General features: G+C 40.6%; 1 protein-coding gene across 1 annotated transcript; it reads left to right on the top strand.

The window, feature by feature from the left end:
* Positions 1-887: 887 nt before the first annotated feature.
* On the top strand, positions 888-1252 carry gtf2h5 (general transcription factor IIH, polypeptide 5; the record flags this gene model as incomplete). Its single annotated transcript, XM_007893875.2, is given in 1 exon segment — positions 888-1252. A coding segment is annotated over 1 exon segment (182 nt), but the record flags the coding sequence as incomplete, so codon positions are not given.
* Between the last annotated feature and the right edge of the window lie 13623 nt (positions 1253-14875).

Here is a 14875-nt window from a genome sequence, read left to right as displayed (position 1 = left end):
CCCACACACACACACTGCCCCCCCCCCACCCACACACACACACTGCCCCCCCTCCCCCCCCACACACACTCACACTGCCCCCCTCCCCCCCACACACACACACTGCCCCACAATGGAACACACTATCCACAATACACACACACAGCTCCAGCACTGACCCTCAAACACACAAAACCTCACACCAGGTCCAGTACAGACTATTCTTCCCACACACACGCAGTTCCAACATGTTCCTCACCCGCATACACACAACCAGGAGCGGCTGCAACATTTAACCTCATTTAACATTTAACCTCCATCCATCCATCCATCCGACTGTTGGGTCTTCAGGCAATCTTTCTCCGATATAGTGATTTCTGCCTAAACATGTCCTCTATCCCATTAATAATCCCCCCCCCACCCCAAGACTATAAGATAAAGTCTCGGTATTGCATTGCAATGTTGTCCTGATGAAAATCGAATCCAGTCTCTCACTTGCGAAGCGAGTGCTCCAACCACTGAGCTACAGGACTCCGAAATGCCACAATCCACATGACAGATGATTCCAGGAATTCTTTCTAACAACCTTATCTCAATCTCCATTCCCACGCTGAGGTAAAACCAGGAATATGGTCAAAGTTTTACTAAAGGAGATATTAATTATTTTAACAAGAGAAATCTGTTGATTACTGATTGTGCTTTGTAATTCATTTATAGTTCATGCAACATTTATTCACAGTAAAATAAATTTACATATTAGACTACATTGGAAAGAACGACAACCCATCTACCAAGGCTGACTATATGAATAACAGTTTGTACTATTTAAGAATGTTTGTTGGCTGCACTTAGAGTGGCATATTATGAGTGAACTCCAAATATAACACTTTCTTCTAACCCTTTGTCTAGTGACCCAGCCATGAAGCAGTTTCTCCTCTACTTGGATGATACGAATGCTTTGGGGAAAAAATTCATAATTCAGGACCTGGATGAAACCCATCTTTTTGTCTTGGCTGAGGTGGTTCAGATTTTACAAGAAAAAGTAGGGGACTTAATGGACCAAAACTCCTTTCCATTAACACAGAAGTAAATAAAGATTTTAAATGGATGAGTTAAATCCCACAGACTTCAACCATGAGACTTCACAAAGATAAATCTTTACTTTGACAAAGTGCTAAACAAATGAGCTGTGAAAGAAATGGACGATATCACGTGTTCTAAGCAACTCTTCTAGTTGAAAGCACTTACAATAAAGCTACTTTTGATATTTAAACGTGCGCCTCATAACTTCTTTTTGGCTATGGTATATTATTACTCTGTGCTATTTTTACATTATGTCAATGATAATATGACAATGTTTGCACTTGAAGTTATTTGCAGTGAAGTTCATATTTTAAGATTGGCTTAGAATATTGATGCATTTTACTGTGGGCTCACTTACATAAGAATATTGTATTCATTTACATTATAATGTTAAAAAAAGTATGGAGGAAGAATATTACTTCTCCCAATCAAGCCGATAACTCTCACAGCCTATCATGCAATCTGTCCTATCATGGGGAAACATGTCATATACATACTCCCTGAAGTCCAAAGGAGTGAAGCAAAACACAAGAATACGTCTTTGAATTACAGTATTCATCTGCTGTCCTCCACAGATTGCAAACCTGACATCAACAGCACAGAAATTATCTATGGAGTATTTGATTTGAATTTACCTGTCCATACAATCACCAATCCCTGCTCCTGTTCCAGATATTTATTCAACTTTTTGAACCAATGTTAAGTGCCTTTTCCTGTAGAAATTCGTTCTACATATCAACTACTGTGGGGAAACATTCTTGTCTCCATTGAGGCTCGTGAATTTTAAATGTGCCCTTGCATCATCCTGCTTTGGCCATGCCTCTTGATTCTTGCCACAATGTAAGAAGTGACCTTGGAAGGTTGATTGTGTGGGAAAAAATCAGTTGCAATTTGGAATTTGAGTAACACAGGATTTTTCTGTCCAGAGCAAGGTTTCGAGGAGATTGGTGAGAAGTAGTAAATAAGAACATTCATTTTTTTAAAATCCTGAACAACAACTTGCAATTATAATAGTGCCCTTCACATGGATAGTGTCTTGAAGTGCTTAAAAGCAGTGAGGTTTAATGCCGAGTCGGAAAGGGGAGGGAGGTGACCGAAGGCAAATTCTGCAAATACAACAATGTCCAATTCCTCCAGTTTGGAAGCATTTTAGTTTAGTAAAGAAACCTCACACTGCAAAGTTACAGTGTTAAGGCAGCAGCTGGAATTAGTGCTGGGAACTTCACTCAGGAGGAAAAGGTAGCCATAATGAGGTAAAATGCAAAATTCTGCAGATACTGGAAATCTGAAACAAAAACAGAAGTCGCTGTGAACACTCAGCAGGTTAGGCAGCATCGATGGAGAAAGGAAAGTGAGTCAATGTTTTGGGTCCACGACCCTTCGTCAGAAGTGAGGCATTTTGGGAGTGAGAGGCTTTTAAGGGCTAAACAGAGAGTGGGGAGGCAGGGCAAGGAAGGCAAAGGCGCTGACAGCATCACGATCCATGGCTGCACACTCCATATCGCTAAGCTGGGCCGGAACTTTGGCGTCTTGTTTGACCCTCAACTATCCTTTCTACCCCACATCTGCACCATGACCCGCTCTGCCTTCCCCCAACAACGCCCGGCTCCAACACTGTCTCACACTGCAGGCCTCCTAAACCCTCATACATGCTTTCATTACATCGAGGCTCGACTATGTAAACTCATTGCTTGTCGGCCTCCCCAACTCCTCCCTCCATAGGCTGCAGATCATCCAGAACTCTGCAGCCCACGTCCTCTCCCACACCAGGCTCCATGACCCTATCACCGACTCCACTGACCCATCACACAGAGGATACTGTTCAAGATCCTGGTCCTCACCTTCAAAGCCCTCCATGGCCTTGCTCCCCCCTACCTCTACAACCACCTAAACTCTACCATCCTGTTCACTCCCTCTGCTCAGTGGATTCCGGCCTGTCCCCCGCCTCACCTGCCCTACCATTGGCAAGTGGGCCTTCCGCCACTCTGCCCCCACCTCTGGAACTCCATCCCGCAGTTCCTCCACCCTTGCCACCTTCAAGACCCATTTCAAGACCCTCCTCTTCGACTGCTTTCAATCTCCCTGCTTCCCCCCACCTGTTCTCCACCCTCCCCGAACCCGACCCCCAGCTCAGGTCCGAATCTCTGTCTGTCCAGTGCCTTGGCGTGAAAGGTGCTATACAAATGTAATTTTGTTGTATGATGCAAAACAAAGGGGTGGGGGGGGATTGCAACAAAACAGGGGAATATAGGTGTTAATAATGCAAAAAAAGGGGGAGAAATTGCCACAAAATAGGCAGACCAGAGAGAGAAAAGGTGTGTCTGGGTCCCAGATGATATGGTAATAGTCACAGAAGAGGGGGAAGGCGAACAGCTCACCATTGCATTTGCCAAGCAGCATTGTGATGTTCGTGTTGAAGCATTGCCTGTGGTCATTACGCACTGCACCACTAGATTTATGGACTGTTCTCTTTCATAATCTGCATTAAATCGGTCAGCCATTTCCCAGCTCAGTATGCTCAGTTTTGAAGATACTGCCTCATTGGCTGTAATTTTATCCTGTAAGTTATTAGATTTCTCATTCTCTGACTCATGTAATTTCATTTTTTAACTTCTATACCATAAAACTTCCAAACTTCTTTACGCTTCACAATTTACTGTTCTTCACGCCTGAGGCCAGAACAGCAGGTATGGACTAAGATGCAGATGGACAAAATGTTCTTTTTCAAACATAAGATTGGGGCCATCAATTCCAGAACACTCTTAAGGTTTTGAACAGTCCTTTCTTAATTGAATTTCATTCCAATTGACTTCATTACAAAATCTGTGATGTTACTGTGTAGTTATGTAAAAAAAATAGGAATATTACATTTGTATAGCGCCTTTCAAATTCGGAGGATCTCCTAAGGCGTTGGACAGTCGGGGGTCTTCATCTGAGCTGGTGGTTGGGATTGGGCGGGGTGGAGCGTGGGTAGGGGTAGGAGGGTGACTGAAGGCAATAAAGCATGAATCAATCAAATCAATCAATAAGTAAATAAATAAATACACAAATAAATTAAAATAAAGAGGTGAAATGTAATAAAGAGGTCAAATGTAATTTGTTCTTATTGTGATGTTGAAAAGACACATGGATCAGTGGACCCCTGACCTTTGCCAGTTAGTGGAATACCTTTTTTTGTTGACTAAAGTAGTTCACATTGAATCTGCCTGTACTAAGTAGTTACATCAGTAAATTGCAGTGAAGCAATCTTTGAAATGCTCCTGTACTTTACATGGTAGCCAACTGTAAATATATTAATAATTGATACAGAAATTGTCTGTATGAATACTGTGAAATACAAACACAATTTACACTTATATGATGCCTTTCACACAAGGGAGGACGTTCCAAAGCACTTGACAGTACTGGCTGGGTGACCAAACTGAGGGTGTGAGTTGAGGAGCGCGAGGAGGGCAAATACAATAACTGCTTTGCACGTTCACGTTACAACTCCCCGACCCTCTTTGACAATCTGCACTTGAAAAATGTCAATGATAAATCATAATAATGTCCACCAGAAACAAAATCTGCCTTGTACCCTTGACACAAAGATCTGACAAAGGACTGATTGTAATATTGCAACTTGCCATCCCTATTCAGTATTTAACAGAACAAGAGATGTATTCCATTAAAAAGAAACAAAAACTTACGTTCTTCTGCCAGCTTCACGTCAACTTCTCAAATCATTTGAAAAGTAATTACTGTTAGTGACTAGTTTTGTAGGCCAAAGTGGCAGGAATTTATGCACTCAAGACAATGCAAACAGCCAAGAGATGAATGACCAATTAATTTGTGGGATTGTTGGCCAGGACACTGAGAAAAACTCACTTATTTTTGAATATTCTCATGAGATTGCTAACGTCCAGCTGAGCAGGCTAATTGTTAAATCCACTGCTTAATATATCATTTGAAAGATTGAATACAATATTTTCTGGTGAAATGAAAAATAGTGGAGAGCTAGATTGTAAGATAAATATTACATATAATAAATTATATATATATATCACATATATATTATTATCTTGAAGTCCAGGATTACAGCAAGCATCATGGAGTGAAGAATAAAAAGGAGCTGGTAAATTCCTACTCTCTACCATGCAAGTAAGGAAAATAAAAGAAAAGGTTGCAAAAGTGATTTTACCCCTATTCTCTAGCGACAAGTGCATCCTGCATTATTTGGTGCCTATAGGGCAAATATATGCATCATGCAATATATGCTCTGGACGTGTTTTCTTGTTACCAACATGTATACAATACAATTTACATTTTTATGGTGTGACTATTATCTTGTGGGCGAACGAAACAGCCAATTTCTGCACATCAACGTTTTATCATCTCATCTGGAGGATGAAACCTCTGACAATGCAACACCCCCCCCCCCCAATACTGCATTGGAGTGCAAGCATAGACCATATTTGTTCCAAATCCTGACATGGGGCTTGAACCCACAACCTTCTGACTCTGAAGCAAGAATGTGACTAATAGACAACTGAACAGAGAGACAGTTTTTGTCTTTTTGTTCTCAAATGCACTGTGCTGTGAAGCGCTGGGAGACAGGTCTATTCCCACACTTCTGTATAGAACACAATTGTGATGTCGGCCATAACCTTGAGGAGAGGCGGTGAGTGGTGCGCTCCCCTCAGGGAAGAAGGGAGAAGTAGTGAATGAGAAATCAAACATTACTCGAACCATCTGAACAGAAGAGCTGAATAATCAATCCCTGAGTTTTAAGAGTTTGAATAGCTTCATAAGGTTGAAAATATTAGCATAAGGTACACACCACTATTCTACAGTCTTATGGTGTTATTAGGCTCCCAGCCCTCCAAATATTATCACAATATCATTAAACAAATATGTCAATAAAGTTTCAATGGATGCACATTGATTCTCTTCTCAGTTGTTTTGTCATTGGGAGCTATTTTCGGAACACCACAATTGAATTGTAAGCAGCTGAAATAGGTGACTAAATATAGCAGAATAGCATATAAATTACTCTTTCATAAATATTTTTATGTTGTACTGTTGAACTGTGATAAAATATTTTCCCATTATGTATTTAGTATAACAAATTTAATCTTCCCCATAAACATTTCACTTTGTACATTATTCGCTTTGTACTCCACGTATGATATCCAATTATCCTAGTTACACGACATGCCAGACATTACCCGGTTTACATTGCACCATATCCATCATATAATGATATAGTGCTAGATCTTTGCCTACAAAATACATAGTCATTACACCTTACACTATATCTTGTGAAGTATTTTGAAACATACTCCCTAACTGAAAGGCGCTATCTTAAATGCAAGAATATAATAATCCTTGCATTTAATATAGCAGCATGTCATGTCCTCGAAATTGTCTCAAAGTGCTTCACGGGATTTACTGTAGGAGTCATTGTATTTTTAGGTGAACACAGCTACCAATTTGCACATCACAATATCTCAAAAAAAACTATGAAGTGAATGACCAATTATATTCGGAGGGATTATTGGCCAGGATACAAGAAGAAACTCCCTTCTCTCTTCAAGAAGTGCCATGAAATGTTTAACTTTCGCCTGAACAGGAGGACAAAACCTCAGCATAACATGTCATCTAAGCAATGGGATCTCCGACAATGCATTCCCCCCAGTATTGTGTTTGCAATAGACTTGGATTTGAATTTAAAAGTCTTATTGTCATGGACTTCAAACTATCACAACAATTTACACTTATGTAGCACTTTCACATCAGGAGGATGTTTGATAGTGCTAAACACAGCCGGGTATGGATTAGATATATAAGTGCCCCATGAATGGCTCCTGATGGAGCACAAGGAGTAGCATGGAGCTGCTTCATGCCTCCTGCTTGCTCCATCCTACCATTGGTGAACCAGCCTTCAGCCTCTTTAATTCCTCCCACTTGAACTCTTTCCTGAAATCCCTCCACCTTGAACAGTCCCATGGGATCTTTAACAACCACCTGAACAGGCAAGATCTCTCAGTTTAACATATCACCTGGAGGACAGTAAATACAAAATGTGGTGCACCTCCACCTTCACTGGAGCATCAGCCTGGACTATGAATGACAAAGCATTTCAATTGGAGAATGCTAGATGGCCCAGGGAGGTCAAAAGTGACCACATAAAGCATATTGTTTTAAGTACTAAGTCATAAATATATTATGTTACAACATTCTCAATATTAAAGGAGCTATATAAAATGCAAAGATTGGTATTATTGACCTCAGTGTCCAGGCAATGAGATGGAAACTAGCCAGAGGTTCCTGCTCGCTATCTAGAGACGCTCTGCTAAAATTAAACCATGTTAGTAGATGTCAGGTGAGGATAGGATCAGACTCAGCTGAATAACCTCCAGTCAAATAACCTGTAAGAATCACATGAATAATGGCCATTGGCTGAATATGACTATTCGTAACAGAAAGAAAAAAAGCAGAGAAACCCTGAAATGGAAAGAAAATTGGCAGAGAAAATAAAATATGAAGGAAAGTGCAGAGATTTTATTCTGTCAAATGTAAGGCATTAAGTGTCAACTCAGTAATCATACAATTGTTGGTACTTTATTTCTGTATTTGAAAGGAATTCTGAAATTGTGTTGTCATGTTTCTTCTTTTCATGAATTTCATCCTTAATGGAATGTGCTCTAACACACTGATACAGAATAAAGGGATGTGGGGTTGCCTCTGGGATTTCCCATTGATGTCCTTAAGTGTTCCATTAACAACACTGATCCTGTACGCTGTTGACCTGCTGTCTTAGTATATCTGAAATAATTATTCTGGGAATACTTTCCCTGAACCATTAAGTATCTTATATATTACTCCCATTATAATACTCACTTGTTCACGGTTCTTCAACATACAGTATGTCTATGGTTTCCACGGGCAATCACAATGAGGTATTTTTTTTCAAAGCTGAAGAATTGTCATTAAGGAGAACCCAAGAATACAGGTCTAGTATTTCTCAAAGCTTTGAGAGAGTTCATTTCGACCAGAGGTTACAGTGGGCTGCTCCTGTGCTTCTCCTAACAGTCAGCATTGATAAAGTCCTGGGGCAATGTTGCCTTTACACCCTCTTCAAGACAAAAGGTTCATATGGAATGGAAACTTAAAGAATAGGGAGAAAATAAAACACAGATACACTGAAAACGAGAGAAAAATAAGCCATAAAGTCACTGATCACTGGGGACAGCAATTCCAATTAGTAATTACTCTCAATACATTCTACGGTCTGGTGGGACAATATTATTTTATATAAGATGTTAATGGAGATTGCATTTAGGTGATTACAATTTACTTATGCAATTTATGGGGTTCTCAATATTGTCGAGTACTTGGTTAGACAGGAAGATGCAGGAAATGAAGACAGGTTGTGAAATATCAGTGTTATATATGTGCTGTGCTGGTGTATTTACGGGCAAATACAGATGTCAATTAACTCAGTGACCCACCTGAAAAGTAATAGATATAGACACTATTATTGACAGCATAACCACAGGGATGGAACAGAGTGTACAGATAAAAGGTGTTTACAAGTACTAAGATGCTAGTTCCTGTATAATTACAGTGTACTTTCAGAATTAGCATAAATGCAGAGCTGAACTTACAAGATTACATAATACTGATTATTTGGGACAAGTTTCCAGTAGTTTTCAGTTTTATTCATTTATTAAATTTGGGTCACATTCCACTAGTCAATGGGTCTGTCTATCTGTCTGTCAGTCTGCTGAAAGATTATCCCAAACTGTGCCTCAGTGTTATTCCAATTGTTAGTACAGTATCATGCAATTTTCCACATTGTGAGTTCTCAGATTCACTGGAGAGGGCCACAGAGTGAGGGCAAGATGAATATTTATATATATAACAATAATAAATATATTTACATTTGTTATAGAACCTTTCACATCGGAAGGACATCCCAAAGCGCTTCACAGCATATACTGTAAAGTGCAGTGACTATGTATTTGTGGACACATGTCTTCAATTGGGAGGGGTGGGGGGGCATTACATCACTTCTTGGTATATAGCACATTTTGTAATCACTATTTTATACTCTCATCCTTTCTGTACATTATAGGAGACATCCCAAAGTTAATTGTACTTGTCTGCCCCCTCATTCACATCATCTGCTTCAAGAGGTGAATATAAATAAATAGCCTCTGAGACAATGGTGGCATGTACTAAACCACCATTACCAATGGTAAATGGTTACAGACCCACTGATGTGTGCTACATACAGGACAAATGTGAACAGCTAGCAGTGGGGTGGGTGGGAGAGGGGAAACCCAATAATAATAATAATAATAATAATAATCCTCGCATTTGATATAGCGCTTTTCACGTCGGGAGGACGTCCCAAAGCGCTTCACAGAACACACTGTAAAGTGAATTGACTGTATATTTGTGGGCGAACGCGGCAGCCAATTGGGCACAGCAATGTCCCACAAACAGTCGTAGATTGAAAATGACCAATTTATTATTGTTTTTGGTTTTGGAGGGATTATTATTAGGCACTGTGTGGAGTAAGGAAACTTGCCCAAGGTTTCGCCCTCTGCCTGGAATTGAACTCAGGTCTCTCACTTGCAAAGCGAGTGCTCTAACCACTGAGCTACAGGACTCCACTGACAGACAGTCCAGTAATTTGCTTCACTGTTGTAAGTCTTCATCTTTTGTGGAGTCCTGTAGCTCAGTGGTTAGGGCACTCACCTTGCAAGCAAGAGACCTGGGTTTGATTCCTGGCAGGGTGGAATATTGGGCAAGTTTCCTTACTCCACATGCCTCTGTTTACCTAGAGTAAGTAGGAACCCAGTTGTTAGTCGATTGGCTGATTGCTTTTCTGGGATAATAATCCTTCAAAAAAATCAATAATAATTTGGTCCCTCAATCCATGACTGTTTGTGGGCCACTGCTGTGCGCAATTGACTTCTGCGTTTCACCCACAAACATACACTTTACAGTATATTCTGTGAAGCGCTTTGAGATGTCTAGAAGAAGTGAAAAGCGCTATATCAGATGCAATGATTATTATTAATATCTTCAGATGCATGAAACAACATTATGAAAAGAAAGGAAAAGGTTAAAGCTCTGCCCTTTTTCTCAGATAAGCTGCCTCTGGCAATACGCTCAGGACTGGCTGCTTCTTGCAATATTTATGCAGAATAGAAACTGCCTCATTTACAAGGAAAAAATACTTACTAAATGCAAATAAATGGGCAATGTATATTTCAAATTCTTTTGAAAATAACATTGATTTTGCAGCATCTCAAAGCCTGAAGCCTAACATTGGAGATGGAGATGGAGGGTAACAGGCAGGAGCTGGTTAGTCACGTGCCAGCATGTGCAGGCAGGTCCAGGCTGAGGTTTCTGTGTGTGTGAGACGGAGAGGGAATGAGAACTGGGAATTGTATGTGAAGCAGGGCTGATGACAAAGCCAGCACTCTATGAGAAGCACTTGCTTGAGTGACCAAAGCAGTTTCTCTTCCATTTCCAGCAGGTTTTCGTCAATTGTTATTCAGGAACATCTGGAGAATTTCTAGCAGAAGCACAGTCAATGGAAAACAGCTTTATTGGGAAACAGAAAAACAACAACAACTTGCACGTATATAGTGCCATTCACATGGGTACTATCTCAGAGCACTTAACAGTGTGGCTTGACATCAAGTTGGAAAGGAAGGGAATGTATCCGAAGGCACAGTCAAAGAGGAAAGTCTTCAGGTCTAATTTGAAGACAGGTAAAGGGGGGGAAAGACAGGGATCGAGGCAAGAAGTTCCAGAGATTTGGGGTATGAAAGCACAGCTATCAATTGTGGAGGAGAGGGGTTGAAAGACATGAGAAGACATGAGTCAGCTGGGTGAAGCAGCAGTTAGTGGAGTGGGGTGTGACCAAATCAGAGAGGTGGGAATGCCAGAGTGTGAAGAGAATTGAAAGTGAGAGTGAAAATCTTGATATCAATCCATTCTGCAACAGGGAGCCAGTGAAACCTGGCAAGAACTCGGGTGATGGGAGTACGGAGCCAGGTATGGGTGAGGACATGGGCTGCAGAGTTTTGAATCATTTGGACCTTGTTAATAGTGAGCTAGTGAGACCGTCGAGAAATGCATTGGAAAAGTCGAGCGGGAGGTGAAGGCATGAATGACAGTTTCAGCAGAGTTTGAATTTAAAATCTTTCATGCACACTTAGGCAGAATGATAGACCAGGGAGGCATGCAAACCATTAATTTCTGAATACCAAGCGTAGTTCAAGGTGAATTATCTGTGAATTAGATGTATTTGCTTTGTTGCATTAAATGAGACATAAGTGTTAATTACAGAATTAGGAAACCTGCAGTTCAATCCTAACTTGTATAGGTTTGATCTCCACCCACCACTTATACAGTCTGCCTTAGTTGGTAGCACTCTCAGCTCTGAGTCAGAAGGTTGTGGGTTCAAGCCACACATTGGGACTTTGAACTCACAAAGTGCAGGCTGGCACTCCAGTGCAGTGCTGGGGGAGTGCTGTATTAACAAAGTGCCATTCTACAGAAGATACATTAAACCAAGGTCCCAGCTGCCTGTTCAAGTGGATATTAAAGATCCCATGGTACTATTCACTTAGAGAAGGGCATGAGGGTTAGGTCAACAAATCTCCCAGATAAAATTGGTCATTCACTTCATGGCTGTTTGCAGTCCATTGCTACGCACAAATGAGCGATTGTGTTTGCCTGCAAACTACACAGTCACTACACTTCAGTAAATTCTGTGAAGCACTTTGAAACATCCTCCTGATGTGAAAAGCGCTGTATCAAACGCATGGCTTATTATTGTTATATATATTTATATAGTGTGGGTTCCTGTAGCAGAGACGAAAACTTTACCTGAGACGGCAGAATTATTAGCAGTATAAAATTCCTTTTGCAACCAACAAGAGAAAAATTAAACTGAAGTAAATTGCATCAGCCGGAAACAGCAAAGGGAATTTATTTGATTCATGGAGCTTGAATTGATTTTGTTATTATTCCATTTGTGTGCCTATTTTAAGTCAATGTTGTGCTTCTGGCTGTTTTAAATCATGTGTAGCTGATGTGCTGAAGTGAATAATGAAATGCATGAAGTTTAGTAAATATAGAATATTTAAATTTTATCATTGCATGAGGGATTTTAAATTCAATTTTAAGTACTTCATCTCTTTCATTACCTCCCAGATTGCATGTCATGTACTTATGAATACATCTCAAACCCAGGCCTCTGAGTGAGACAGCAAGCAGGCAGACAGCCACAGGTACCTCTTCGCCACAGTAGAAGCCAAATTAGTCTACATGTTTTTAAACCAAAATTGACCTCACCTAACCAATTCACCTTCTTTTACTCTACTCAGCCTTGGTGGTGATCTGGTCAGGTTGGACCTTTTCTCCCGGAAGATGAGAGGATTGAGACAGGATCTGATGGAGGTGTTTGATTATGAAGGGGTTTGTTCAGGTGATGATCTGTTTCCACTTTTTGGTGAACACAAATGAGGGAGCATACATATAAGATAGTTGCAAAACAAAATCTTTGCATTTGATTATTATTATCAAATGCAAGGATTATTATTATTATTGATACAGTAATCCATGCATTTGCATTCTTGATATGCTGGCTTTTAAGATAGGGAGGGCATCTCAAAGCAGCTCACAGGATTTATTGTGAAGTGCAGTGACTGTTATTCTCTAGGCAAATGAGGCAGTCAATTTGCACATATCAATGTCCCACAAATAGCCATGAAGTGAATGATCAATTCCACTGTTACCTTTTCTCTTTCCGTTTCTCAATTTATTCTGATCTTGCAGTTTCCTTCTTGCTGTCTCTTTGGTATCAGTCACTGATGGCAGAGGCTCTTCCCACTCAGCTCCCATTAAATTTAAGCCCAAACTCTAACGGGTAGGGGATCTCCTAACTGGTCAAGCAGTGGGAAGGCTTGCCAGACAATGCTTTCAATGGCAACCTATGCACTTTTCACTTAGATTCCAGCAGTACCCCAACGCACACTCTGGGGTCCCCAAACCTTGGCTCTTGCCAACCTTTGTCTGATAGTCTCTGTATTTAGGTAATCAGGATGCATCCCTCCAGGAAGAGAGTGCATATTCCATTACAATAGATTGCATGTGAATTTCCATGGATAGGTAATAATAAAATTGAATTTTATTTGGTTTGGATACTCTTAAGCCTGGTGATGGGTTTTCATATGTGTCAGTTACCTGGCTGACCAAAAAAAAAGTCCCACAGTTTTATCTGGGTGATTGTTGGGCAGGTCACCAGGAAAAACTCCCTTGTTTTTGAAGTAGTGCCATGGGACTTTAAGGACCACCTGAACAGGCAGATGAGACCTTGTTTTAACATTTCTTCCGAAGGACATGATAATGCAACTTCCCCAGCATTGAATTCGAGTGTCGGCCTAACCCTAGACTATTTGAGTTCAAGCTTTATATTGGTCTGTGGAGCTAATTGGGGATTTGGGGGAGGGGGGGGGGTTGTATGGGATTGGGACAATAATGTATTATTTATGATCTAGAAGCTATACAGAGGGGAGTTGAGCTGTGTGCTATAAATACATAAACTGTCTAAGTTTGTTTCTACCATCCAGATTCTGTCTGTCATTCAATTTCTGATCAAATGCAATCCCGCTCGGCAATGCATTTGGCCCAGAGAGTCACTGAGTTACATTTAGCTGGTTTGCTGGCTAGCCTTGCAGGACTAGAACATTCAATCTCAGAGAAGGCAGAAAAAATGTCTAAAATAGGAAAAAATATTACAAAAAGATCTCTAGGAAAACGGTGCAGTCATGTAAATATTCTCCACAAACATGGTTTCAATTCATAAAGCCATTTGGAGGTATTGGGAAGCTGCTGTCAGATAATCAGACTGATGGGAACTGTAATTCTGCATCTCTTCTGAAACATTTAATAGATTGTTGCTCATCCTTTTACCACCTAGTCATGGTGTACCAAGGCTAAATAGCACTAGTGACATGATTCACGGTGATAATGACAGTACTTAACAATCTGCAAACTGTGTGTTGTATTTCTCACTCTGAATTCAGAACGACACAAATTATCTCCAGTGAACTATGACAGAAGGGAAAAAGGCTGCCAATATTGTATCCTGACTCAGCTGCTAGCACTCTTGCCTCTGAGTCAGAAGATTCAAACCCCACGTCAGGACTTAGAACCATAGAAATTAACAACAAAGGAAGCCATTTGGCCCATCATGTCAGAAATATGTCAGACCAATATGAAGCTTGAATGATCTTCCATCTTTTTAACCCTAATTTTAATATTGTGCCTTGTAATACTTTTCTATACTATCAAAACAACAATGTCTGTCTGTCTGTCTGTCTGTCTGTCTGTCTGTCTGTCTGTCTGTCTGTCTGTCTGTCTGTCTGTCTGACTGTCGGTCAGTGTATCTGACAATCACGCAATAACCGATTGACGTAGGGACATGATTTATACCTCATCGGAAAGGCCTTGCCTCTGGCAGTGTCCATGGGTATATATTTGGAGCGGGGGGAGGGGGAGGGGGGAATCGCCTCTCGTTGATGAACTTTATTAAACGTTAAGCCCCAAAACACGAGGCGTCCAAATCATCTCTATGTCAATCGGTTGTGACATCCTCCAGTGTGACATGTCCGTTGTGATAATACAGTATAATAATGGCTTGCAGACAAAAAACCAGTGACTGTGAGAGAGAATATAAAGTGTAGTGACTGTGTGCTTTTTGGGAAAGAGAGAGAGACTGAGAGACAGAGAGAGAGACAGG

The sequence above is a fragment of the Callorhinchus milii genome, unplaced genomic scaffold (genome assembly GCF_018977255.1).
Source record: "Callorhinchus milii isolate IMCB2004 unplaced genomic scaffold, IMCB_Cmil_1.0 Scaffold3, whole genome shotgun sequence".
Classification (NCBI taxonomy): domain Eukaryota; kingdom Metazoa; phylum Chordata; class Chondrichthyes; order Chimaeriformes; family Callorhinchidae; genus Callorhinchus; species Callorhinchus milii.
This window is presented reverse-complemented; position numbering and strand designations above follow the sequence as displayed.